This window comes from Hemitrygon akajei, chromosome 4, assembly GCF_048418815.1.
Source record: "Hemitrygon akajei chromosome 4, sHemAka1.3, whole genome shotgun sequence".
Lineage (NCBI taxonomy): Eukaryota > Metazoa > Chordata > Chondrichthyes > Myliobatiformes > Dasyatidae > Hemitrygon > Hemitrygon akajei.
The window spans coordinates 39,386,744-39,414,104 of record NC_133127.1 but is presented as its reverse complement, the minus strand read 5'-3'; the positions used below and the strand labels follow the sequence as shown (position 1 = coordinate 39,414,104).

Here is a 27,361-nt window from a genome sequence, read left to right as displayed (position 1 = left end):
CAGATATACATGTTCCATGAAGAATCCCAATGGAATCAAATACTAAACTAGATCCAAAACAGTGTTTATCAAGTTATTCGTGAAATTAACTCATTCTTGAGAGAGATTTAGTTCAATTGTGACTGGTAAATCATCAGACCATGAATAATTGCATCTTGGTCTGGTATGACAATTTGAATGCACAGGAACTTACGAAGCTACAGAGAGTAGTGGACTCCACCCAATCTATCAGGGGCACATCCCTCCCTATAATTGATAGTACTACATGGGGGACTGTCCCAAGAAGGCAATATCTATCATCAAAGATCCCAATTATCTGAGCCGAGTCATCTTTTTCACAGCTACCTTCAGAAGCCTGAAGTCCCACACCACCACGTTCAAAAACAGCTACTTCCCTTCAGCCGTTTGGTTCTTGGATCAATCTGCACGGCCCTAATCACTACAGATTAGCAACACTGTGACCTCTTCTATCACTTTGCACTAAAAGTGAGCAGGACTACAACCAATTGCTGAGCGGGAATGCATGAAGAGAGCTATCTTTTCAATCAGGTCCGCATTCAAGATTCAAAAAGCAGAACTTCTCGGCAGCTTTTCAGAGTTAGACTGTGACCAATCACTGAGCAGGATTCATTAGAAAGGGCAAATAAAAGATAATGCAAGTGCAAACAGAGCAGCCCTTCTTGGTGTGAACATTGTTGTGAGTGTGCCCATGTTCAGAGTGGCTTTGGCGAGATCGGGCTTGAGTGAGGTAAAGTATCTGGTAAGTTCCTCTTTTTCTTCTGAACTGTTCATTCCTCATCTGTTAGGGCGTAGTAGTCTAGTAAGAATGGCTCCAGGGGCAGTGTTTTATACCATGTGTGAGAGGTGGGAATTCTAGGAGACTTCCTGTCTCCTGGATAAACACAGATACATCAGGTGCACTCTTCAGAGAACATGTTTAATAACTGGAGCTGCAGCTCAATGACCTTTGGTTCAAACGGGAGAATGACGAAGTGATAGACAGGAGCTACAGGCAGGTAGTCACCCCTAGGTTGCAGGAGACAGGTGACTGGGTGACTGTCAGGAGAAGGAATGGAAATGCACAGCCAGTGCAGAGTTCACCGGTAGCCATTCTCCTCAGTAATAAATATACCACTTCAGATACTGTTGAGGGGGATGGCCTACCGGGAGAGCCTCCGTGACTGGGTCTCTGTCACTGAGTCTGGTGCTGAGGCTCAGAAAAGCAGGGAGGTGAAGAGGACTGCAGTGGTGATAGGAGATTCCATAGTCAGAGGAACAGACACAAAGTTCTGTGGGTACGATAAAGACAGCCGGATGGTATGTTGCCAGAGTTCAAGGATGTCTCAGATCAGGTCCACGGCATTCTAAAGGGGGAAGGTGAGCAGCCAGAAGTTTCGGTACATATTGGTACCAATAGTATGGGTAGAAAAGGTGAGGAGATCCTGAAGAGAGATTTTAGGTAGAAAAATGAAAAACAGGATCTCCAGGGTAATAATCTTTGGATTGCTGCCCATCCCATGCATCAGTCAGGGTAAGGATAGAATGATTTGGCAGGTGAATGCATGGCTGAAGAACTGGTGCAGGTTTATGGATCATTGGGATCTTTTCTGGAGAAGGTACGTACACTTGAACCCAAAGAGGACCAATATCCTTACAGGCAAGCTTGCTAGTGTTGTTCAGGAGGGTTTAAACAAATTTGGCAGGGGGATGGGAACCAAAGTGATTGTGTTGATGATCAGATAGTTAGTTTACAAACAAAAATAGTGCGTAATGAGACTGCTAGCCAGGAGAGGCTGAAGATAGGGCAAAATTGCAGTCAACAGGATGAGCTGCAATGTAAAAGGCTGACAATATCAAAAAGATTGAATACAGAACTGAAAGTGTAATATTTGAATGGACGTAGCATACGGAATAAGGTAGATGAACTTGTAGCACAGTTACAGATTGCCATTTATGACGTTATGAGCATTACTTAAATCATGTCAGAAAGAATATCATAGCTGGGAGCTTAACATCTAAGGATACACATTGAATTGAAAGTACAGGCAGGTGTGCAGAGGGGGAGGCGTGGCTCTGTTGGTGAAAAAGGAAATCAAATCATTAGAAAGAGGTGACATAGGTTTGGAAGGTGTCGAATCGTTGTGGTAGAGCTAAGGAACTACAAGGGTAAAAAGACCCTGATGAGAGTTTTGTAGAGACCCCCAAACAGTGATAAGGATGTGGACTACAAATTACAACAGGAGAAGGAAAATGCATGGCAAAAAGGCATTTCAATATGCAAGCAGATTGGGAAAATCAGGTTGGTGCTGGATCCCGAGAGGGGGGTTTCTAGAATGCGCATAAGATGGCTTTTTAGAGCAGCTCATAGTTGAGCCCAAAAGGGGTCCAGCTATTCTGGATTGGGTGTTGTACAACGAACCAGAATTGAGTAGAGAGCTTAAAGTAAGTGAGCCCTTAGGGAAAATGTGATCATAATATGATAGAATTCACACTGCAATCTGAGAAGGCGAAGCTAAAGTCAGATGTAACAGTATTAAAATGGAGTAAAGAGAATTACAGAGGCATGAGAGTGGAGCTGGCCAAAATTATTTGGAAATGAACACTGGCAGGGATGATGGCAGTGCAGCAATGGATTGAGGTTCTGGAAGGAATTTGGAAGGCATAGGATCAATACATCCCAAGAGGAAACAGAGAAACAATGAAATCTGTAGCACATTACAGGCCCTTCGGCCCACAGTGTTGTGTTGACCATGTAACCTACTCCAGAAACTGCCTAGAATTTCACTAGCACATAGCCCTCTATTTTTCTAAGCTCCATATACCTATCTAAGAGTCTATTGAATCCACCTCTACCACCGTCACTGGTAGTGCATTCCACACACAAACCACTCTCTGCTTGGAAAAATTTGCCTCTGACATCCCCCTTGTATCCCCATACTTTAAGCACCTTAAAACTATGCCCCCTCATGTTAGCCATTTTAGCGCTGGGAAAAAGCCTCTGGCGATACACACAATCAAAGCCTCTCATCATTTTATACACCTCTATCAGGTCACCTCTCATCCTCCGTCGCTCCAGTGAGAAAAGTCCAAGCTCACTCAACCCATTCTCATAAGGAAAAAGTATTTTAAAGGAAAGATGACACTACAGTGGCTAACAAGAGAAGTCAAAGCCAACATAAAAGCCAAAGAGAGGGCATATAAGGTAAAGATGGAATACGCACGTATGCTAGTCAATAATATTAAAGAGGATACCAAAAGTTTCATTAGCTACATAAAGTGTAGAAGAGAGGCGAGAGTGTATATTGGACAGCTGGAAAACCATGCTGGAGAGGTAGACTATTTTCTAAATGGAAAGAAACTTCAAAAATCAGAGGTACAAAGGGGTTTGGGAGTCCTTGTGCAGGATTCCCTAAAGGTTAATTTGCAGGTTGAGATGATTCTTATGGTATGAGAGTCTATGACCTGAGGACACATGCTCAAAATAGAGGGTTGGCCTTTTAGAACAGAGATGAGGAGGAATTTATTACCTAGAGAGTGATGAATCTGCAGAATTCTTTCCAAGTCATTAGGCATATTTAAGGCAGAGATTGATAGATTTTTAATTAGTCAGGGTAATGAAAGGATGTGGGGGGGGAGAAAAGGCAGGAGATTGGGGCTGAAAGGGAAGAAGGATCAGCTACGATGAAATGGCAGAGCAGACTTCATGGACTAAATGGCATAATTCGGCTCCTATAACTAATGGTCTTCTGGTCTTAAAATGGACCTTGTTGTTTCTTTGTTCTAGTTGTGTTCTTCCTTGTAAAAATTCTGTTTAATTTGTGTTTAATGTATTCTTTTCTTGTGAATGCTGCTTATATGATGCCATATGCCTGCTGCAAGTTTTGCATTGCACCCGTGCATACATGTACTTGTGCATATGAGAATAAACTCAACTTTAAACTGGATCATTTTTAAATCACTGATGAAAGAAACAAATTCAAACCTTCCTTCTGAGTGTGGCTACTGACCTGGTTCACTGACTGTCCGTAGACCCTCTGCGAACCTTAGTGCTTTGTGACCAAAAGGGCTGTTACCCTTTGTCGAGATCCTCTTCAGGGTCTGTAGAGCTGTACGTGGATCATCATATGATCCAGGAGCTGGGGTGATCGACTTCTCTGATAGAAACCTCTGGTGTGATAGAGAGAAAAAATTACCAGCTGTGTTGCAGTTGCCACCATATTAAATTGTCCAAGGCCTAAAAAATCTGCAGATACAAAATGTGGGAGGTAACAAAAATAAAGTAGAGAAATTTCCACATTGACAAATGGGAAGACGGTCAGACAATTACAGATATCATATGGCTGGCAGTTTAACTGTTGATAAAAAATCGATGAAGTGAAAATCAGTTTATTCAGCCCTATCGCTGGTTCAGTTCAGCACCCCGATGATCAACTTAAAAGGATCAAATTCAGATCACAGCCCAGCAAATGATATGCTATTCAGGTTAAAAGGACTAAGTTTAAAGTCTTTTACACATTTCAGCAGCTGAAATGAGTTACCAGGGTTCGTAATGGAAGCAGGCAGTTTTATGGAGTTTAAAAGGCCTTCAGATACAGACATAAATTGGAAGGGAATGGAGGGATATGGATGATACACAGGAGGACATTTAGAATAAATTGATATTAAGATCAGCACAGCATTGCCAACTGAATAACCCATCCGGTGCTGTACTGCTCGATGTTCCAAAGAAAGAAAGTGAAAAACAAAATACTGAAAATGGAGGCAGAGAAAGGATAGAGATACTCAGCCGGTCAAGAAACATCTCCGGAGAGGGAAACAGCTTTAATGTTTCACGGCAACGACCAAGGAAAAGTTACAAGTCACACTTGATGGAGTTCAGAAAGATGAGGGGAGGGAGCTCATTGAAATATACTGAATACTGAAAGGCCTGGGCAGAGTGGATGTGGAGCTGGTACTTCCATTAGGAGGATAGTCCAGGATCTGAGGGAATAAAGTAACAGCCCTTTAAAACTAAGATGAGGAGGAAATTCTTCAGCCATAGTATAAGTAAATCTATGGAATTTGCTGCCATGAATGATTGTGGAAGCCAAGACAAAGAGTTTGTTTAAGGCAGAAAGTGACTGGTTCTTGACAGTAAAGGTGTTAGAAGTTATGGGGAGAAGGCAGGAGAATAGGGTTAAAAAAAATCAAACATGATTGAATGGCAGTGCAGACACGATGGACCAACTAGCCTAATTCCATTCCTATATCTTATTTTATGGTCTTGTTTTAACCTGCTGAGAAGGGGCAAGGGGGGGTAGTAAGCAAAAGGGATGGCTGTAATCTTGTGAAGACATGACGAGACTTAATGACATAAATGGTAAAGATGGCTGATGAGATAAGGAGGGATAAACTCTTCAATCATCACTCGCACTGGACTTCCACAATGAGCAAGTATTCACTGCTGTCTGAGCAAGCAGGAACAATCTTAAGAATAAATGCTGTCCATGCAGAGGAAGCACATCTTTAGCAACACACACAAAATGCTGCAGGAACTCAGCAGGCCAGGCTGTATCTATGGAAAAGAGTACAACTGACGTTTCGGACCGAGACCCTCCATCGGGACTACTTGTTTGGAGATGAGGGAGGAGGTGCGACTTCCAGTACTCCAACCTCCGGTAATTCTTTTGCCCCTCCCCATTCCCTCTTCTTCAATTTCCCACTCTGGCTCTTACCTCTTCTCCTAAAATGCATATCACCTCCCATGGTCCACTCTCCTCTCCAATCAGATTCCCTCTTCTCCATCTATTACTTCTCAGCCCCTTACTCCATTCTCCCTCCCCCACCCACCTGGCTTCACCTATCACCTTCCAGTTACCTCCTTCCCTTCCACTCACCTTCTTATTCTAGTATCTTCCCCTTTCCTTTCAAGTCCTGATGAAGGGTCTCGGCCTGAAACATCGACTATTAATTTAAATCCATAGACGCTGCTTGTACTGCTGAGTTCCTCCAGCATTCTCTGTGTGTTTCTCTGGATTTCCAACATCTGCAGAATCTCTTCAGCCCATACAACATAGCAGCAGAATTAGGCCATTCAACCCATCATGTCTGCTGGACCATTTCGTCATGGTCCATGTTTCCTTCTCCCCATATCCCACCATGCCCTAATCAATCAAGAATCTATCAATCTCAACCTTAAATATACATACAGACTTGGCCTCCACAGCTGCCTATGGTAACAAATTCCACCCATTCACCATTCTCTGGCTAAAGAAATTCCTCCTCATCTCCATTCTAAATGGATGCCCCTCTATTCTGAGGTTACGTCCTCTGGTCTTAGACTCTCCCACCATAGGAAACATCCTTTCCATGTCCACTCTATGAAGGCCTTTCACCATTTCATAGGTTTCAATTAGGTCACCCCTCATTCTTCTCAATTCCAGTGAATAAAGGCCTAGAGCTTTCAAACTTTTTCATATGACAAGCCATTCAAACTTGGAATCATTCTTGTCAAATTCCTTTGAATCCTCTCCAGTTTCCGCACATCCTTTCGAAGATAAGGGGACCAAAACTGCTTACGCATTGGTGAGGTCTCACCAATGTTTTATAAAGTCTCAACATTACATCCTTGCTTTTGTATTCTAGTCCTCTTTAAATGAATGCTGACATCACATTTGCCCATCTCACCAGACTCAACCTGCAAATTAACCTTTAGAGTCTCCCAAGTCCTTTTACGCCTCAGTTTTTTTTTGTATTTTCCTAACACAGACAGTGGCAGCCAACCAGAAAAGGCTCCCTTTATTCCCTCTCTTTGCCTCCTGCCAGTCAGCCACTGCTTTATCCATGCTAGAATCTTTCCTGTAATGCCATTGGCTTGCACCTTATTAAGAAACCTCACTTGTGGCACCTTATCAAAGGCCTTCTGAAAATTCAAACACACAGCACCAAGTGATTCTCCTTTGTCTATCCTGCTTGTTATTTCTTCAAAGAATTCTAACAGATTATTTGTCAGGCAAGATTTTCCTTTGAGGAAACCATGCTGACTATGGCCTATTTTATCATGTACCACCAAGTAACCCGAAAGCACATCCTTAACAATCGACTCCAACTTCTTCCCAACCACTGAGGTCAGATTAACTGGCCTATAATTTCCTTTCTTCTGCCTCTCCCCCTTTTTGAAAAGTGAAGTGACAATTGCAATTCTCCAGTCTTCTGGAACCATTCCAGAATTTAGTGATTCTTGAAAGATTATTACTAATGCCTCCACAATCTCTTCAGCCACCTCTTTCAGAATCTTGGGGTGCACACCATCTGGTGCAGGTGACTTATCTACCTTCAGACCTTAAGTTTCTCTGGTAATGGTAACTTCACACACTTCATGCCCCTGACACCTGGATCTTCCACCATGCTACTGATGTCTTCCACAGTGAAGACTGATGCAAAATACTTCTTCAACTCATCCACCATTTCTTTGTCCCCCATTACTACCTCTCTTTTACACTTCATGTATCTGAAAAAACTTTTGGTATCCTCTTTAATATTATTGTTTAGCTTACTTTCATATTCCATCTTTACCTTCTTAATGACTTTTTTGCTGTCTTCTGTTGGTTTATGAAAGCTTCCCAATCCTCTAACTTCCCAATAATTTGTGGTCTATCATATGCCCTTTCTTTAGCGTTTATGTTGGCTTTGACTTCTCTTGTTAGCCACATTTGTGTCATCTTGCGTTTGGAATACTTCTTCCTCTTTTGATGTATATATCCTGTACCTTCCAAATTGCTTCCAGACATTCCAGCCATTGCTGCTCTGCCATCATCCCTGCCAGTGTTCTTTTCCAATCAATTCTGGCCAACTCTTCTCTCATGCCTCTGTAATTCCCTTTACTCCCTGTAAATCCGATACATCTGACTTCATCTTCTTTTTCTCAAAATTCAGAGTGAATTCGATCATATTATGATCATTTTTCCCTAAAGGTTCTTTTACCTCAGTCCACTAATCAATTCTAGTTCATTCCATAACACCCAGTCCAAGATAGCTGATTCCCTATTGGGCATAGCGCCAAGCTGCTCTAAAAAGCCATCTCATCAGCATTCTCAAAATTCCCCCTCTTGGAATCCAGCACCAACTTGATTTTCCCAATATACCCAACATACTGAAATCCCCAATGACTATTGTAGCATTGCCCTTTTGGCATGTATTTTCTATCTGCTGTTGTAATTTGTAGACCATATCCTTTTTACTGTTTGGGGTTCAGTATACAAGTCCCGTCAGGGTCTTCCTACCCTTGCAGTTTCATAGCTCTATTCACAATGATCTAACTCTATGTCACCTCTTTCTAATGATTTGATTTCATTTTTTCACCAACAGTGTATGCCACACCCTCCACTTTCCTGCCTGTCCTTTCGATACGATGTGTGTGTTTGAACATTAAGCTCCTAGCTATAATCTACTTTCAGCCATGATTCGGTGATGCCTACATCAGACTTGCCAGTCTGTAACTGTGCTACAAGTTCATCGACCTTATTCTGTAACCTGTGCACATTCAAATATAACACCTTTAATTCTGTGCTCTCCCTTTCCGTTTTTGTCCACTTTTTACATTGCACTCATCCTGCTGACTGAGATTTTGTCCTATCATCAGCCTCTCCTTGCCAGGAGTCTCACTACACATTGCCCCTGTTTGTAAACCAACTACCTCATCTTCAGCACTATCACTCCAGTTTCCCTCCCCTGCCAAATTAGTTCAAACCCACCCAAACATCCCCAGCCAACCTGCCAGCAAGGATATTGGACCACCTCGGGTTCAGGAGAGGGGAGGAGAGGAGAGGGGAGGAGAGGAGGGGGAGTTGAGGGGAGGGGAGACGGGAGGGGAGAGGGGAGAGGGGGGGAGAGAGAGAGAGACAGACAGAGAGAAAATCCCTCTTGCTGATTGGTCACTCTTCCAATCAGAAAAACTGCTGCAAAACTCTTGTGTTTACATATTCAAATATCTCTTGAAGGTTCTTATTGCACCTGCTTCAAACACGTTCTCTGTGCTCATTCCCCAGATGCAACACCCATGCATGAAGAAGTTGGCCCATGGGTCTCTTTGAAATCTTTTACCTCTCATGTTAAACCTACGCCCTCTAGTTTTTATTTCCCTTTCACTGGGAAATAGACCTGGTGCATTCAACCCTCATGATCTTATACACCTGTATTCAGTCACCTCTCAGTCTACTGCACTCCGAGGAATGAAAGTCCCAGCCTGTCCAGCCTCTCCCAGTAAATCATGCCTTCGTGTCTAGTCCTGTTATAGGATTTCAGTACAGTCAAAGACTTCAGACTGTATCTCCATTAGCCAGTATTGAATCAGAAGCCAATGAAGACTGAAAATAGAAAATTAATCAATGAAACAAATTTATATGAAGTGTTTTGCAGAAGCATAATAAAATCTCATCGCCTTTTTCACACAGAGTGTGCTAGGTATATGGATCGAGCTATCAGATAAAGTGGTGGAGGTGGGTACAGTAACAATGCTTAAAAGACACTTGGTCAGGTATAAGAAAGGGAAGGCTTAGAGGGATCTGGGCCAATCACAATCAAATGGGCAATTTTGTCAGCATGGGCTAGTTGGGCCAAAGGGCCTGTTTCTATGCTGTATAACTCCATAACTCTTATCTTAAAGAGTTTCATAAATCAGCATTTCAGAATGATTTTAAAATCAATATGTAGAGTGACAGAACAAAAGAGAAGTCAGTGGTGCTGCGTCAGAGGTCCAGCAATCCGGGTTTGATCCTAACCTCTGGTGCTGTCTGTGTGGAGTTTGCATGTTCTCCCTGTAACCATATGGGTTACCCCAGGGTGCTGTAGATCAACTGACCTGTAAATTAGCTCTAGTGTCAGTCAGTGGCTAAAAGACTCAAAATGCAAGTGAGGGAAAATAAGGAGCAGTTGACAGGGAGATAAGGGGAGGGGAGATTGTGCTATTGGATTTCTTTCCCTGGGACCTGGCGCAAGAGTCAATGGGGTTAACGGCATCTTTCTCTGTCTTAGGAGTTAAAGCAGTAAAACCACTGCCAGAATTCATTAGCATCTGTAAGCAAGCCAGAAACTTCCTGGCAGAACCAAATAGTTGTATAGATGCCTGAGATTTTTTCTGATTTCCATCAGTAAAGCAAAGTGAGACTAAGGCACAAATCATATTCCAGCATTAATTTATAGCATCTCACACTGTGCCCAGAGATTGAAGACACCATCATGCTGTTGAGTTATGGTGGTGCAGACCACCATACGTTAGCTGTGAAAGGGCAAGTTGCAATTTTCTGTCATCAGTGAATTAGCCTCAGCCTAGAGACGAAGAAGTCTGCAGATGCAGGAAATCCGAGCAACACGCACAAAATGCTGGAGGAACTCTGCAAGTCAGGCAGCATCTATGGAAAAGAGTAAACAGTCAAGTTTCAGGTCAAGACCCTTCATCAGGACTGGAGAAAAGATGACAAGTTAGAGCAAGAAGGTGGGGGAGTAGAGAAGAAGTACAAGGTGGTAGGTGATAGGTGAAATCGGGACAGGGGAAACCTCCTCCCTCACTTCTATTCAGGGCCCCAAACAGTCCTTCCAGGTGAGGTGACACTTCTCCTATGAGTCTGTTGGGAACACCTACTGTATCCAGTGCTCCTGGTATGGCCTCCTGAATATTGATGAGACCCAACATAGGTTGGGAGACCGCTTCTCCAAGCACCTACACTCCATCCACCAGAAAAAGCAGGGTCTCCCAGCGGGCACCCATTTCCCATTCCCATTGCAACATGTCAGTCTATGGCCTCCCATACTATTGCGATGAAGCCACACTCAGGTTGGAGGAGCAACCGTCTGGGTAGCATCCAACCTGACGGCATGAACATCGATTTCTCGAACTTCCAGTAATTGCGCCCCCCCCCCACCGCCTTCACCATTCCCCATTCCCATATCCCTCTCTCACCTTATATCCTTACCTGCCCATCATCTCCCTCTGGTGCTCCTCCCCCTTCCTGTTCTTCCATGGTCTTCTATCCTCTCTAATCAGATTCCTCCTTCTCCAACACTTTATCTCCTTCACCGATCAGCTTCCCAGCTCTTTACTTCACCTCTAACATGCCACCTTGCACTTCTTTCTCCCCTCCCTCCAACTTCTTGCTCTGACTTCTCATCTTTTTTTCCAGTCCTCAGGAAGGGTCAGGGCTTGAAACGTCGACTGTTTACTCTTTTCTATTGATGCTGCCTGAGCCTCGGTCTAAGTTCCACTGTTACCTATCAGGCAATTTTATGCTGGGGACAGTGCAAATCTTTACAGACGTCAAGTTTTTGTCAATCAGCCAGGTCATTTCACTTAGAAGAGAACATATTACGAATTTGTTGTCATTACGTAACTAATTATTTTGCACATATATTTTACTAAAAGCAGTGGTAATTGCTGAGTACCCTCTTACATCTGCAACAGACATCCCATCTACTGGCTGATTTGGTCATGTGATCACCACTGTAAACTTCAGTAACTCCCCGTACCCAAATCTTCAGCACTAATGGTAATTGTTGCACAACTAACATAAACCATGTTTTTCTTTTACTTTCTAAATTAAAGCAACTGAAATAACACACCCACAAACAGAATGTTTAAATTATATTTGGAGCTGTGATAACTGCTTTCAACTGCATCCTTTTCTAAGTTTCAAAATTTCATCTCAAAATGCTTTGTGGATCAGATACAAAATCAGGAAAATTTAAGTTCTGGAAGACCAACATTTCAATTCCAGGCAAGGTAAAATCTAGTTTGATCATTAAGAACATAGAATGGAATTACAGCTGACCCCAGCTCACCATTATAGCGCGTTGGGGAGCAGAAATGCATACTAACAGAATTCACAAATCACTTTCAAAATGTCTGGAATGTGAAATAATAATTTTCTCTTGCAAAATATATGTGAGAAGATTTTTTTTTGGCATAGATGCAGTGAAAGCACCTAGTCTTTTTCTCAGGGAGGATGTACTAAAAACAAGAGGTCATCAGTTTAAGTTCCGAAGTGAGAGATTTAAAAGGGGCATCAGGCAAAGGTGACACATACTTGGAACGACCTGTGGTCGAGGCAGACACTTCAGCAAAATTTACAAGCCATCTGGAATAGTGCATGGTTAGGAGAGCTATAAGTCGAACAAAGGTAGATTGCTGGGCAATCAACGTGGGTGATTTGAGCAAAGGGCCAGTGGTTCGATGAGTCGAGGCTTCCTTTGTCACTGGGTAATAGGGTGCAGCACACAAGGCACTGGAGGAATTCAGCAAACCAAGCAGAATCTATGGAGGAAAACGGACAGTCGATGTTTCAGGACGCAACCCATCATCTAGACCAGGGGTGTCAAACTCATTTTAGGTCATGGGCTGGATTGAGCAAAATGCAACTTCATGCAGGCCGGATCAGTCGGACGCGTGCGAACGCAACTTTCGTTGCCTCCGTTTTTTCAGCCTGCTCTCATGTGTCTCAGTCTCTGCTATAACTACAAAGTGTTTCACGTTACAAATTCCGTTTCTTATGAAGAAGACTGCCGAATAAACACTAAAAACCCTGAAAACCTGGTACCTGAATAAACTCAGCATTAGCCATATCATACGCCATAGGCGCTAAGATTACTGGGGCCAGCTTTAATAGTAATTAGATATTATCTCGCGGGCCAAAGATAATTCCACCGCGGGCCGGATTTGGCCCGCAGGCCTTGAGTTTGACATATATGATCTAGACTGATGAAGGGTCCAGATGAATCTGCAGAGTTACACCAGCACTTCATGGCTCACTCAGAATTTCAGCATCTGCAGTCTTCTTGGATGGGGGTGTTGGGGTACAGGACTGGGTGTCGGGCGAAAGGGAGGGATGATGGTCGGGTGCCTGATCAGTCAGGCTGGAGGTTCAGAGAATGGGATATCCAGGAGGTCACAGGACTTTGCATGACTAGGCTAAATGGATATTAAGGAGTTCATTGATCATAGAATTCAGGGAAATTGATACATTAGAGTTGGGGTCTAATATAATTGTTGTTAAGTGGGCACTGGAACTGATCAAAGTAGGACCAGAACTGCTCAGGGAATTGGGTTGAGTATGGGGGTTAGGATCTGAAAGGAAGAGTTGTTGTCCAAAGGATAAGGTAAGTAGGGTGCTGTAGCGGAGCAGATAAGTTACTGAGCAAGCAGCCAGGATTCTGTATCACTGATCCAGAAACACTAGCACATTCCACCACGGTAAATGGGAATTTAAATTCACTATATCAAATAAATCTGGAATTAGGATTTGTTTTACGAACAGTAACCATGAAACTATTTAAAGCCCAGCTTTGCAGTTTTGCTGTTTTGTCTTCATTGCAGTATTTATTGTTGTATTTATTATTACCATGTATACTGTTTACTGTACAAACCTCACAAGAGCCAGGAATTTTATTGCACCCCAGTGTTTATGGCAATAAACTGATCTAATCTAGCATCTCATTCACTAATGTTCTTCAGGGAAGGAAACTCGGTGCCTGGCCCACTCTGGTCTCTTTGTGACGCTGGTGTAGTTTTAACTGCCCCCTGAGTTCGAGGGCATTTAGGGGTGGGTAATTAATGCTGGCTTTGCAAATGATGCCTAAATCCTACAATAATTCCATACTTGAAGTGGTGCTAAAGAACCATAATTGTTTCGCTAACACCCAAGTGACCACTTCTGGAAACATCGTGCACCAATTTCTCTGGCAGGACCAGAAGCACCTGATCACATTTCCAGAGGGATGTAATTCAACTTGAAAATGATTTCAATCACATTCCATTACAGAGAGAGAGAAAGAACAATTTTCATGCATACAGCAAGGAAATAAAGATTCTGTGGGTACATTGCTTGTACACTTTTTTGTAAATTAACATAATGCATAAATTTACACAATTCTTTTCAGAATTTCCGAAGGTCGACCCCTCCACTGATACTGTAAGTGTTTAAGATATACAGTAGGTCTTGATTTTATTGCTCCCTTGTTGGTCTTCAATTACCAACTCCCAGTGTAAAGGAATTGTCTTAACTTCTGATGGCTAAAAGGTCTACCCTCAAAGCAATTGACAACTGCTGCTTTCTGCACACTTACTCACTTCTTACTGCCTCGGTAAAGCGATCAACATAATTAAAAACCCCACCCACCCTGGACATTCTCTCTTCTACCCCATGTCATCAGGCAGAAGCTACAAAAGCCTGAAAGCACGTCCCACCAGGTTCAAGGAGAGCTTCTATCCAATGGTTATAAGACTATTGAATTGGGATGATTCAATAAAGGAACACTGTACAAAAGGATGAACTCTTCACTTCACAATCTACCTCATTATGACTTTGTACCTATTTGTCTGTCTGCACTGCACTCTCTCTGTAACTGTAGCACTTTATTCTGCATCCTCATATTGTACTGCCTTGAAATGATCAGAAAGGATGTGTCTCAAGTTAGTACCCTGTACCACCTAGAAATGATGGCATGAAAGCAAAGATTTTCACTGTACCTCAGTAGATGTGGCAATAACAACACAATTTACCAATTTAAAATTGTGACGTATCTATGGAATTTTTTACCCCAGAGGGCTGTAGAGAGTCAGTCAATGAGTTCCTTCAAAACAGAGATCAATAGAATATTTAACATTAAGGGAATCAAGGGTGAGCGAGATTATACATGATTGGAGGAATTTAGCACTGAAATAAATGATGAGAATAGCAATGGCACAAAGGGCTAAATGGTCTACTACTCTTGTGCCTAATGTCCTTCCTTTCAGTATAAAACATTGGATCAGGAGCAGGCCATTCTGCTGTGCTCCTTCATTCAATTAAACGGTGAGACATCCAAAAGGGAACAGCATATACCCTTTTAGATTCTGCAGCCCATCGAATTTCAATCTCAATCTCAAAATAATAAATGTATGTATAGCCTAGAAAGTTCTCTTGTGGTGAAGAGTTCCAGCCTTACAATTCTGAAAGGATGCAAGACAGCACACCAGTTAGTGGGACACTATTAAGCTCGGGATGTTCTGGAGTTCAAAATTCAAGTTTGGCACCAGGTACAAGGTGTTCTCCTTAGTAGTGCGTGGGTTTGCTCCAGCTTCCTCCCACAGTCCAAAGAGATACCAGTTGGTAGATTAATTGGACATTGTAATTTGCCCTGTGATCAGGCTAGTGTCGAACAGGTGCGTTGCTGAGAAGTGCAATTCATTGGGCTGGGAGGGCTTGTTCCGTGCTCTATCTCCAAATAAATAAGGAACACAGACAAAATTCTGGCTTTTCCATAAGTGCTACCTGGCTTGCTGAGTTCTTCCAGCATTTTGTTTGTGTTACTTTGGATTTACAGCATCTGCAGATTTTCTTGTGTTTGTGTTTCTCCTGAGGAATAGTTTCTTGACATCAGCTTTCAAAAATCCAATTCCACTTTAAGGTGATGTCCATTTTTAATCTACTCCCATCAGATACAAAACGTTTTTCTCTGTCTATCTATATAAATTAGCTCTGCATCTTGTGCACTTTGAAGAAAGAAGAAAGATCAGCTTCATTTATTACATGTACATCAAAACATTGAAACATACAGTGAAATGCCTCATTTGCATCAAATCTAATCAGTGTGGATTGTGCTGGGCAGCCCATGAGTATTGCCACACTTCTGATGCCATTATAACATGTCCACAATTTGCCAACCCGTACATCTTTGGAACGTGGGAGGGAACTGGAGAACCAGAGGAAACTCACACAGTCACAGGGAGAATGCACAAACTCCTTACAGACAGCGGTGGGAATTGCAATCTCATTTCACAGATAGTGCTGTATAACGACATGCTAACCTCTACATCACATTTAGCCCTTAATCTTCGGTAAGGGAGCAGTAGTGACTATGTTCTTACACTAGTAATCCAGAGGTCTGGACGATTAATATGGTGACATGAGTTCAAATCTCAATCCTTGAGAGTTGTTGAATTTAAATCTGGAATTAAATGCTTACATCTGCAATGGGAACCATGTTGTTCAAATTCAGATTTGTTGCTGTCATTGTTGTTTTCATGCCAGGAACATTAGCTTTTTGCAGCAGCAGCACACAGTACATTACAAGATGAGGACAAGCATAAATTAACACAGAATTAAATTAACATAAATTATACACAACTTACACATGTGTAAAATAAACAAGAAAATAAACATAACAACACTAGTGCAAAATTGAGAGGGAAAAAATTTCAGTTCAAAGGAGTGTTAGGATTTAGATCATGGTAGTGATATTATGTTCAGTTTTGGGCATTATATCTAAAAAAAATTGATGTGCTGGTATTGGAGGTTTACGAGAATGAATCAAGGAATGAAAGGGTTAACTGTATGAGGATCATTTGATGGCTAATAAAGTTGGGGCAGACTGAGATGGTAAATCAGAAATTGAGATTGTGGGGAGGGCGCTCCCTATCGATAACTGGGAAGAACCCGGTCATCAGGTGTGAGGTACTCTCTGAGCTGCTATACCTGGCACAGGTGTGGCCATCCCTGCTTGGGAATCACCCTTGCTGGTTTCAGGTTCATCTAGGGATCCAAGATGGAGGGGGTCAGACAGGCTACAATGCTCAAGTCCCTGGACAAAGGGAGCAAAAATGTCCCCAAAGTCACCCCCACCCTGATGATCACCTTTGTGTGGTGGCTGCATCAGGCTATGCGTGGAACCCAAACATGTGGGCACCGAGTACCACTGCATGCCAAGGTTCCTTCTGTCCCCAGTGTTGTGATAAATGGATCTGGCCCCATTGCCGCACAACATCCCAGTCAGTTGGATGTTGCTGAACTACCTGTCCTTTGTGGAAAGGTTCTTCTTGACCAACACCTTTGACCACAACGCCATCAGGCAGTGATCAGTATGGAACATCCTGCCAACAATGCAGGAGAAGGGTTCGATGAATACTGTGAGGAGTTTCCCTGAGCTGACTCTCCAGACCACTTGGCAGAATGTCTCATCACCAGGTCTCACCAAAGGCACCAAGACCTTGCCTGGCTGGCAGTGACTCCCAGTCAGACCCTTCCTGCATGCCCGGAGAATCACTCCCACTGCCCACGGGATGACTGTGGTGGGGAAGAGACAGCAGCTCACCTCTTTACAGACTGCAGGTTTGCAATGAGTGCCTAGAGAAAGATGTGTCGCGTTTCATCCCGAGCAGCTGAGTGGCAGAGGACTCTCGGATCTACAGACTCTTCCCAGGGACACATTCAGATGCAAACACAACGTGCTGGTGGCAGATCATCAACTTGGTAAAAGACGCTCTTCAGTCTGCTGGAAACTTGTTGGTCTACCAGCACATTGAGACATCCCTGGAAGAAGGGTGCTGACTGGCACATTCCAGGCTGCATGATTGAATGGTGGAGCAGACTCGAAGGGCCGAATGGTTGACTTCTGTTCCTATATCTTACGGTCTTATGGTCTATATGCTGAGGAGTGCACTGAAGCTTGGAGCGGCCAGTGCAAGGGCTCGGTTATGTATGGTTCTTCTACTGGAGAGAGAGGGGACGGGTGGCAGGGAAAAGGCCCCTTAATTATTATAGTATTTAATGTGCCACCCCAGAGTGCCAAATGAGTGGGGCAGCAGTACTATTAATGTGTCTAAAACTAACAGAAAGCAATGAATATGTATGCAAAGAATAAAAAGGTATTGAATGGTTTATTCTTGTATTTTTTATTATGAATAAAGCTTATTTTTCGGTTTTAAAAAAAACATTTGATAGCTCTGGGTCTATACTCGCTAGAATTTTGAAGAATGGGGGAGGAGGGAATCTCATTGAAACCTATCAAATATTGAAAGGCCAGGATAGAGTTGATGTGGAGTGGATGTTTCCAATAGTGAGAGAGTTTAGGACAAGAGGGCACAGCCTTAGAAAAGAAGAGCATCCCTTTAGGACAGAGATGAGGAGGAAATGCTTTAGCTACAGGGTGGTGAATCCGTGGAATTCATTACCACAGAGGGTTGTGGAGGCCAAGTCATTGCATATACTGTATTAAAAGTGGAGCTTCAGAGATTCTTGATTTGTATGAGTGCCAAAGGTTATGGGGAGAAGGCAGGAGAATGGGTTCGAGAAGAAAAATTAAATGGAGGAGCAATTGACTCAATGAGCCAAATAGCTAATTCTGCTCCCACAGTATGTCATATCATCTATGGTCTAAGACAGTGGTCCCCAATCTCCGGGCCGGCAATCGGCAATCACCTCTGATCTGGGCCGACATTTACGTGCCGGGCGGCACCTAATTAATTAGCTTGTTTATTTCAGCTTTTTTCTTAAAGATGTGCTGGGTGTGCTCTGGCTACCGCTGCACCCCTGCATGCTTCGCGGCCCGGAGTTTGGGGACCACTGGTCTAAGATATATGAAGTATTTTGAGGGAAAGCAAAGATATAGTCTGAGGCGGTGTTAATACATAGTCTAAGCAATATTAAGATATAGTCCAAGGTAGTGTAAAGATATAGTCTGAGGCCATATTGAGATATAGTTTGAGGTACTGTTAAAATATAATTCAAGACAGTGTTAAGATATATCCGAGGTAGTTAAGATATATTCTGAGGTATTCAGGTATAGTCTGAGATTGTTTTAAGTCCTATCTGGCTTCACCCATGTCTTTTAAGGAAGAAAATCTGCCAACTTCTTCACTCTGACCTCTAAGTGACTTCCTACCCACAGAACAGAAGTTGACTCTGATGCATCTTCTGAAATAACCCAGCAAACCGCCCAATTCAAATGAACTTTTAGTAACACCAGCTGTGAATGAGTAACAAGAAAAAGCACTGGATTTATTGAGCACCTTTCACGTCCCCTAGTATGTTAAAGCAACTGAAAAAAATGAATGGACTGTCAGTATAAAGGCAAATTATATATTCCAGAGCTCAAGGAAAGGAAAAGCATCTTTGACAGCTCTGTTGCACGAAGATTACCAGAGGGAAAACAGCAATTAGCTTAGTGTGCACTTCTTAAAATAATATTTTCTGCTTAGTGTTAGAAAACTTATTAGCACCCACTTATCTGATAAAGGCTAACCTATGTAACAAGGGTAAGAGCAAAGCAATTAACACAAAACACTTAAACAGTTGAATAACTAACCATGTTCATGCAAAAGGATTTCATGGAGAGCATTTGAAAAGGAAACAGGCTTTTTTGTTACCTTGGTCTGAGACAAGAATGGAGGGTGTGGTGGAATGTATTTATTCACCGGACTTGTCTTTTCGCTAAATTGCCCTTTTATTTCATATTTTGCAGGTCCAGGAAAGCCCTTCAAGGAAATTGAGAAGATTTGAAATTAATTCTCAACACAAACCAAGGAGTCCTCAATATAGTACAACTTCCAGAGGCACATACAGAAGTGCTTGTATGAGAACACTTCAGATCTTAGAATAATGGGACATTTGCTCAAGGGGAGGGAAAGTGTTAAAACATAGCGTATAGAACATAGAGCAGTACAGCACGGAACAGGCCATTCAGCCCCTGATGTTTTGCCAATCTTGATGCCAATTTATACTAAATATCTTCCTCCCAAGCATTATCCATATCCTCCCATTCCCTTTATAATTATGGCTCTGTTAAAAGTCTACCTGCTTCCACTAGTACCCCTGTAACCTATTCAAGGCACCTATCACCCTTTAAAAAATGTACCCCTCACATCAACTTTAAACTTCCCACAACTAATGTTAAAATATGTCATCTGGTGCTTGACATTTCTACCCTGGGGAAAAGATTCTCACCATCTACCATAACTATGTTTCTCATAAAGGTAAAGAAAGCAGTTGGTTTCATAGAGTAAATATTTTCTCCTCCTTGTAGAGAGAGATCACTTTAAAACATCAGCAGTCACAAGTTATCCCTAAAAAGGCATTTTCATGCAACACAAAATCTCATGGAGAAATTCAGTAGTCGAAGTGGCAACTGCAGGGGGAAGGGGGAAAAGTAATTATTGACACTTCAGGTCAAAACCCTACATCAAATATTGTATTCCTCCAGATTTCAGCACTTGCACTCTTTTGTATTTCCAAGGTATTTTCATGTTTGACATACAAACTGCATAAATTCTATTTAACAAATGCCATGAAGAGAGAGACACAGAGAGGCAGATCGAGGAAGGGAATTCAAAAGTTTACAGTCCAGGCAACAAAATACCTAGACTAGCAGTTGGGGGAGTGATGGAAGTCAAGCATCTTCTTGAGGGCTGTGAGGTGGAGTTGTTGGAGCTGATATAACATTAAACATTCTTCAAAACTAATTCATTAACATTGATGTTTTTATAAAAAGGCAAGAATTTCTTTGTTTTTGTGGGCCTCCTTCAGCCCCAGGAAACACGAGAGATTTGAACCCGAGAGATGCAGGGTTTCAACCTAAAATGTCGACAATTCCTTCCCTTCCACAGATTCTGCTCAGCCCATTGAGCTCCTCCAGCAAATTATGTGTTGATCTTTCGACCCCTATTCATTGAACTGCATCACCATTTATATCAATTTGTCCATCCTAAGGGAAATGGGCAAGGGCTCCTTTTATTTCCCATCCCTGATTGCCCTGGTGATGGTGACTGTGAACTGGCTTTATGAACCAATGCGGTGTGTGCTGAAGGCACTCCCATAGAGACCTGCCTGTGCAGAGCTGCAGCACTTGGATACAGTGACTACAAGACAGAGCCTCATCCCTTATTGTAAATGTAAACTGTATTCAGTTACAGATGGAGTCATGTCCATTACTAACATCAGTAAAATGACACCTGTCGCTCAATATCATTCATTGAATTTTCAATTATTTTGAGTCAGTGCATTACTTACATGAACCTTACAGTGAACAATTATTAGAGAGTATAAAAATACTCTGTGAATTTTATACACACAGTATTTGAAGACATATTTAAAGAAATACCACTTCCCCTTGGATGAAAATAAAAAATGCAAATGCTGGAAATCTGAAATAAAAACAGAAAATGTTTGAACCAGGCAGCATCTGTTGGAAGAGAAATAGTTAATGTTTCAGAGTGTCTCTGACCTGTAGTCATCTTTTTGTATCTTTCCACAGATACTACCTGATCTGCTGGGTGTTTCGAGCATTTTCTGTTTTATTTCCCCTTGCCTGAGCAGTTACATTATCTTTCCTGGATCTGCGATTTGTCCACAATAAATATTGCTAGGGACAGACAATGACTGGTGGCCTTGCCAATGCATCATAGAGTCACAGAGTATGAAAACAGGCCCTTCAACCAAACTTATCCACATCATCTGTGTATCCCAGTGGGCTAGTCCCATTTGCCCATATTTGGCCTATAACCCTCTAAACCTCATCAATCCATCCACCACCCCTTTGCGTGAAGAATCTACCCCTGATATCCCCCTTAAGTCTCTGATCTTAAACCTATACACTCTTGTTTTGAGCACCCCCTCCCTGATATAAAAACTATTTGCTTCCATCCTGTCTTTGCCTTTCATGATCTTATCAGGTCTCCCGTCAGTCTCCTGTGTTCCAGGAAATGACAAACAGATCCCGAAAAGTGAATTTAAAAAAAACATTTAGTCTGTTCTTTGATAGTAATATTGCACCTATTGATGCAGAATAGCCATAGCGCATGTCCCAGCTCTATCCGACATAATTGCTTAACTCTGGCTGGGAGGATGCGTAATGTGAAATACAAGCCAATATTTAGTGGGTAGAATGAATGTCCTCATAAGATCATGGAGTAACTCAACGGGTCAGGTTACATCTATGGAAAGAAATGGATAGCCAATGTTTTGTGCGAAGACTGTCGATGGTTCAAGTTGAGAGCTTTCATTTTTACCGACTCTGAGACCCGAAACATTGACTATCCAGTTCCCCCATAAATACTGGTTGACCCTTAGAGATCCCTCAACACCTTGTGTGTCGCTCCAGATTCCAGCAGCTGTAGTGTCTCAGGCCTCTTGTAGTACTGGCAAAGTAACTTATTAAATAGAACAAGCCTATAATGTTCAGCCATGGACAGAGAGATCATTGTCGGCAGTGATGGAGCTTATGTTAGACAGGTTAGAAAATCCGACAAAAATCAGAAGAGCAATACACACAAAATGCTGAAGGAACAATGTATGGGGAAAGCAGGAGGCTTTGTAACTTTCAATAAGTTCCTTTCCAATGAAGGCCTCATAGGCAACGCACACAAAATGCTGGAGGAACTCAGCAGGCCTGGCAGATTCTATGGAAAAGAATACAGGCGACATTTCAGGCCAAAACCTTCTCCAGTCCTGTTGAAGAGTCTCAGCCCGAAACAGCAACTGTACTCTTTTCCGTAGATGCTGCCTGGCCTGCTGAGTTCCTCCAGCAGTGCATGTGTTGCTTTGATTCCCAGCATCTGCAGATTTTCTCATTGTTTGTGAAAGATCAGAAGAGGTCAAGAAAGTTGTAATTCGGACTGACATCCTGGGGGTGATGGTGTGCAGCTAAGTGACAGCCATAACACTAAGGTCTTGACATGTGCTGTTAAACTACATATGGCATTCAGATAACCCAGGTCGTGCGGTGTACAATAAGCAAGGTTTCTTGGCATAACGTTCATGTTCCAGCAATTGCTGTACCAGGGCAGCAGAGCATCACTTGTACTAAACAAGAGATGGACGGTGGCTTTGTGTGTGTGTATGCAATGCTCCTTAGCACCATGGGTCACGTTCACTGACAACTCAATGTATATTATACTAAAAACTGCGTAGCTTGCGAGATGGTAACAAATCCATAGAAAGACAAATTATGAGAACTGTCTTGTGTCATTACTGCTCACAAAGGTCACAAAATCAGCTAAACAATGACTTTAACACAGACCAACAAAAGAAACAGAAGATTGGAACAGTATATTAAAGTGCAGAGGATGCAATGTTGATTCTTCCTCACTGAGCCCAGCCTTTGACCAAGAGAAAAGAGTGTGATTCATATATTCTTAAAACACCCCATAAAATAAAGTGTTTCACTTGTTCTGTGTGTCAGTACTCGTATTCATATGTTTTATGAGAGAGGATGCATTAAATTAAACAAGTTTTCAGTGCATTTGTGGGTGGGGGTTACTGTAATACTGAAGTTTCAGAAAAAAATCAAACACTGTATCAACAGCTACTCAAAGATCGTTGTAATTATATTGTTGTTATCTCAGAAAACAGCTGAGGGTCAGACGCTTCACCAAACAGCTATACCCCAGCTACAAATACCTACAATAGGTAACAACATTCATGCCGGCTCTGTATAAATCTGATGCCTTCTGCTCTGATTCATAATTTATGAATCATTTCGTAATTTTCACAAATTCTATTGTATTTCTTTTTCTTCCTGTAAATGCCTGCAAGAAAATGCATCTCAATGTAGTATATGGTAGGTAACATTACGTACTTTGATAAAAAGTTTACTTTGAACTTTGAAATCTATCAATTTCAGCCTTAGTTACAGAGCATCCTCAGCTTTCTAGAGCAGAGAACTCATAAACTCCGCTGGTAGCATAGCTGTCAGCACGATGCTGTTACAGCTCGGGGCGTCGGAGTTTGGCGATCAATTCCGGTGTTCTCTGTAAGGAGCCTCTGTACATGCTCCCCGTGGAATGTGTGGGTTTTCTCTGGGTGCTCCAATTTCATCCCACAGTCAAAAAGTGTACCGGGTAGGTTAATTGGTCACTGTAAATTGTCCTGTGATCAGGTTAGGGTTAAACCGGGCTGTTGCGGCTGGCTGAGTAGCACAGCTCGAAGCACCAGAAGGGCCTACTCAGTGCTGTATTGCTAAATAAATAAATACAATTTTTTTTAAAATTCCTCATTTCAATCCTCAATGGATGACTTTGTATCCCAAGACTCCGTTGCTGAATTCTAGACTACCCAAGCAAACAGTTTCCTGGCATCTTTCCTGTCCTCCTAAAACAGGAAATTCTTCTGAGGTCTACTACTTCCAACTACTTATTGGGAAAATAAGCAGGTTCAATTCCCAATCTGTCACATAGAAAACTGATCAGCACACAAATGGCTTATTTCTCAACAGCTCTTAGTTAGTTCGGACCGTCCTGCCTACATCTGAACGAGAATCTGAAGCAGATTTATCATCACTGACTTAGAGGAAGTGAAAGTTGTTTTGCAGCAGCAGTATGGTGCAAAGACATAAAACTGCTATAATTTACAAAACTAAAGGGAGTAGTGCTTGGAGGTTTATGAGCCATTCAGAGATCTGATGGTGGAGCTTCCTAAATTATTGAGTGAGGGTCTTCAGGCCCCTATAGTTGCTCCTTGAGAATATCAGTAAGAAGAGGCCACCTTCTTGCAAATGAAAGCAAGCTCATGATATTATCACTAATGCATTCTCTGTTTTAAGACAACAGTTTGCTGGGGTATTATAATGAAAAAGCACTTGCATTTACATGGTGCCTTTGGCTTAACAAAACATACCAAGGCACTTAGCAAGAGGACTATTGAATACAACGTGATTCAGAATCACACAAGGGGGTATTAAACCTTTGTCAAAGTGGTAGGTTTTAAGAAACATCTTAAAGAAATACTGTTAGGGAAAAAATCTATTGCAATGTAACAAAAATAGTCCCAAAAGTATGAAATAATTTCAAAAGAGTAGCCTGTGGAAAGCTGAAGCAAAGGAATATTACCATCATAATTGCTCTGTATTAACAGAACTCTATGAAGTAAAAATCATTTCATTTTAACAAATGTACTTTTTCAGAAGTAATGTGCCTGTTAGAACCAACTGGGATTTAAGCCATTTCCGAAATGCTGCCAGCAAAACTCTAGGTAGGTTGCAACAAATGCAGCTATTAAGTGTGCAATATTTCTGTAGAATGTTCAAATGACACTAAGACAGAGAGCCCAAGGCAAATTCTCAGCACTAGAGCCAGCTCTGTGTGAGATAGCGAGCTATATGTCCCTAAGTAGGACATCAGTGCCTGGTTCCCAGCTGGACCCAGAGGGCAGTGCTGCCAATAATGACCCATCTGTTAACCACCAACACACAGCAAGCAATTTCTAATGAAGACAGATGGGGAGGACCCTGGACCGCCAGGCAGCAGGATACTAATGAAACCATCTAATGGTCACTACCTGCCTCTTTGGACTGATTGATGACCACAACATGAACTTCAAGGAAATGCACCTGACATTATTCATTGATTAGTCATAGGAGGTTGGTGGCAGGGGGAACAACAATATCCTTCATGTTGCCCTTCTCCGTTTCTGAAAAATGCCATATTTAATTCTACCCTTCGGTCATTTGCAATAACCTTGCGCAGATTCTTTGCCATTGAACCTCTGCAAAGAGTCCATTCCTTATAAAAACTAATTGCTTAAACTAGTGGAAATGACTTGGAGAATGGTATGTTGTTACAATGTGAATGTTACTGTACGTAACATTTTATTAAATAATAAGGTAACTTAATAACCTTACATGGAATATTAATCAATACTGCACAGGAACAGGCCTTTCAGCCCAATTTCTGCTCCAAACACGATGCACAACTCCTCTTAAATGCCACCATTGTTTCTTCTTCCACCACTACCCCTGGTAGCCGTTTCCAGGCACCCATCACAATCTGTGCAAAAATAACTTGCCCACACATCTCCTTCAAGCTTTCCCCTTCTCACCTTAAATGCATGTCCGCTGATATTTGACATCCTACCCAGGGAAAAAGATTTTAACTCCATACCCTAACTATGCCTCTCACATTTAAAAAAAACTTCTATCAGGATTTTATCATCTTCTTTATGTTTCTATAACGAGGATGAAATAACTCTTCTGGAAGTGAAATAATACTACACATAATGAGGCCAGCAAGAGGCAAGAGGTATCTCCATCGAGTCCCACACCCCTGCAATTTATTCCCCTTCAAATTCATCCAGTAGCACTTTTATCAACAGTGATGAAGTGTTTTGAGAGGTTAGTGATGAAACATATCAACTCCTGCCTGAGAAGTGGCTTGGATCTGTTCCAATTTGCCTACCGGAGCAACAGGTCCACAGCAGATGCCATCTCATTAGCTCTTCACTCAAAACGGGAACATCTGGACAGCAAGGATGCTCTTTATCAACTCCAGCTCAGCATTCAAAATCATCATTCCCTCAAAACTAATCAATAAGCTTCAAGACCTTAGCCTTAATACCTCCTTGGTTATTTGGATCCTCAAATTCCCCACTTGTAGACTCCCAATCAGTTCGGATTGGCAACAACATCTCCTCCATCATCTCCATCGGCAAAAGCGCACCATGAGGCTATGTGCTTAGCCCCGTGCTCGACTGGTTTTACATCCATAAACATGTGGTAAGCAAAGCTCCAGTGCCATATTCAAGTTTACTGATGACACCACTGTCACTGGCTGAATCAAAGATGGTGATGAATCAGCATATAAGAGGGAGATTGAAAATCTGGCTGAGTGGTGTCATAACAACCACCTCTTACTTAATCTCAGAAAGACCAAGGGGCAGATTATTTTCTTCAGGAGTAGGAAACTAGAGGTCCACGTGCCAGTCCTCATTGGGGGATCAGAGGTGGAGAAGATCAACAACTTTAAATTCCTCGGAGTTATGATTTCAGAGGACCTGTCCTGGGCCCAGCATGTTAAGTGCAATTATGAAGAAAGCACAGCAGCACCTTTACTTCCTTGCATGTACAAAGATTCGGTATGACATCTAAAATGTTGAAAAACTTCTATAGATGTGTAATGAAGAATGTGTAGTAGACTGTATATTGACTGGCTGCACCATAGCCCAGTATGGAAACACCAATGCCCTTGAACAGAAAATCCTATAAAAATAGTGGAATTGGCCGAGTCCATCATGAGTAAAGCCCTCCCAATCATCGATCACATCTACATAAAGCGTTATCGCAGGACAGCAGCCTCCATCATTAGGGACCCCCACTCTCTTTTCACAGCCGCCATCAGAAAGAAGGTACAGCATCCTCAGGACACACACCACCAGGTTCTGGAACAGTTTTTACCCTTCAACCATCTTGAAACAAAGGGGATAACTTCACTCAACTTCACTTGCCCCATCATTGAAATGATCCCACAACCTATGGAATAGCTTTCAAGGACTCTTCATCTAATGTTCTCACTATTTATTGCTTATTTATGTTTGATAAATTATTATTATTTCTTATTAATAATAATAATAAATAAACATAAATAATAAAACTTTATTAAATTATTTATTTCCTCTTGTATTTACACAATTTGTTGTCTTTTGCACATTGATTGAATGCCCACGTTGCTGTGGACTTCCATTGATTCTATAATGGTTATTATGGATTTAGAGTATGCCCACAAGAAAATGAATCTCAGGGTTGCACATGGTGACATATATGTACTTTGATAATAAGTTTACTTTGAACTTTGAAATACAAGTCATTTAAAAGT

General features: G+C 42.0%; 1 protein-coding gene across 1 annotated transcript in view; it reads right to left on the bottom strand.

The window, feature by feature from the left end:
* stpg2 (sperm-tail PG-rich repeat containing 2) overlaps nt 1-27,361 on the bottom strand; it is a 533,079-nt gene that overhangs the window by 343,815 nt on the left and 161,903 nt on the right. The window contains exons 7-8 of the mRNA XM_073041898.1: nt 19,151-19,258; nt 4,008-4,167 (exon numbers count right to left, since the gene is read on the bottom strand). Of these exons, the coding sequence (XP_072897999.1) occupies nt 4,008-4,167; nt 19,151-19,258 (268 nt within the window). The remainder of the gene's footprint in view (nt 1-4,007; nt 4,168-19,150; nt 19,259-27,361) is intronic.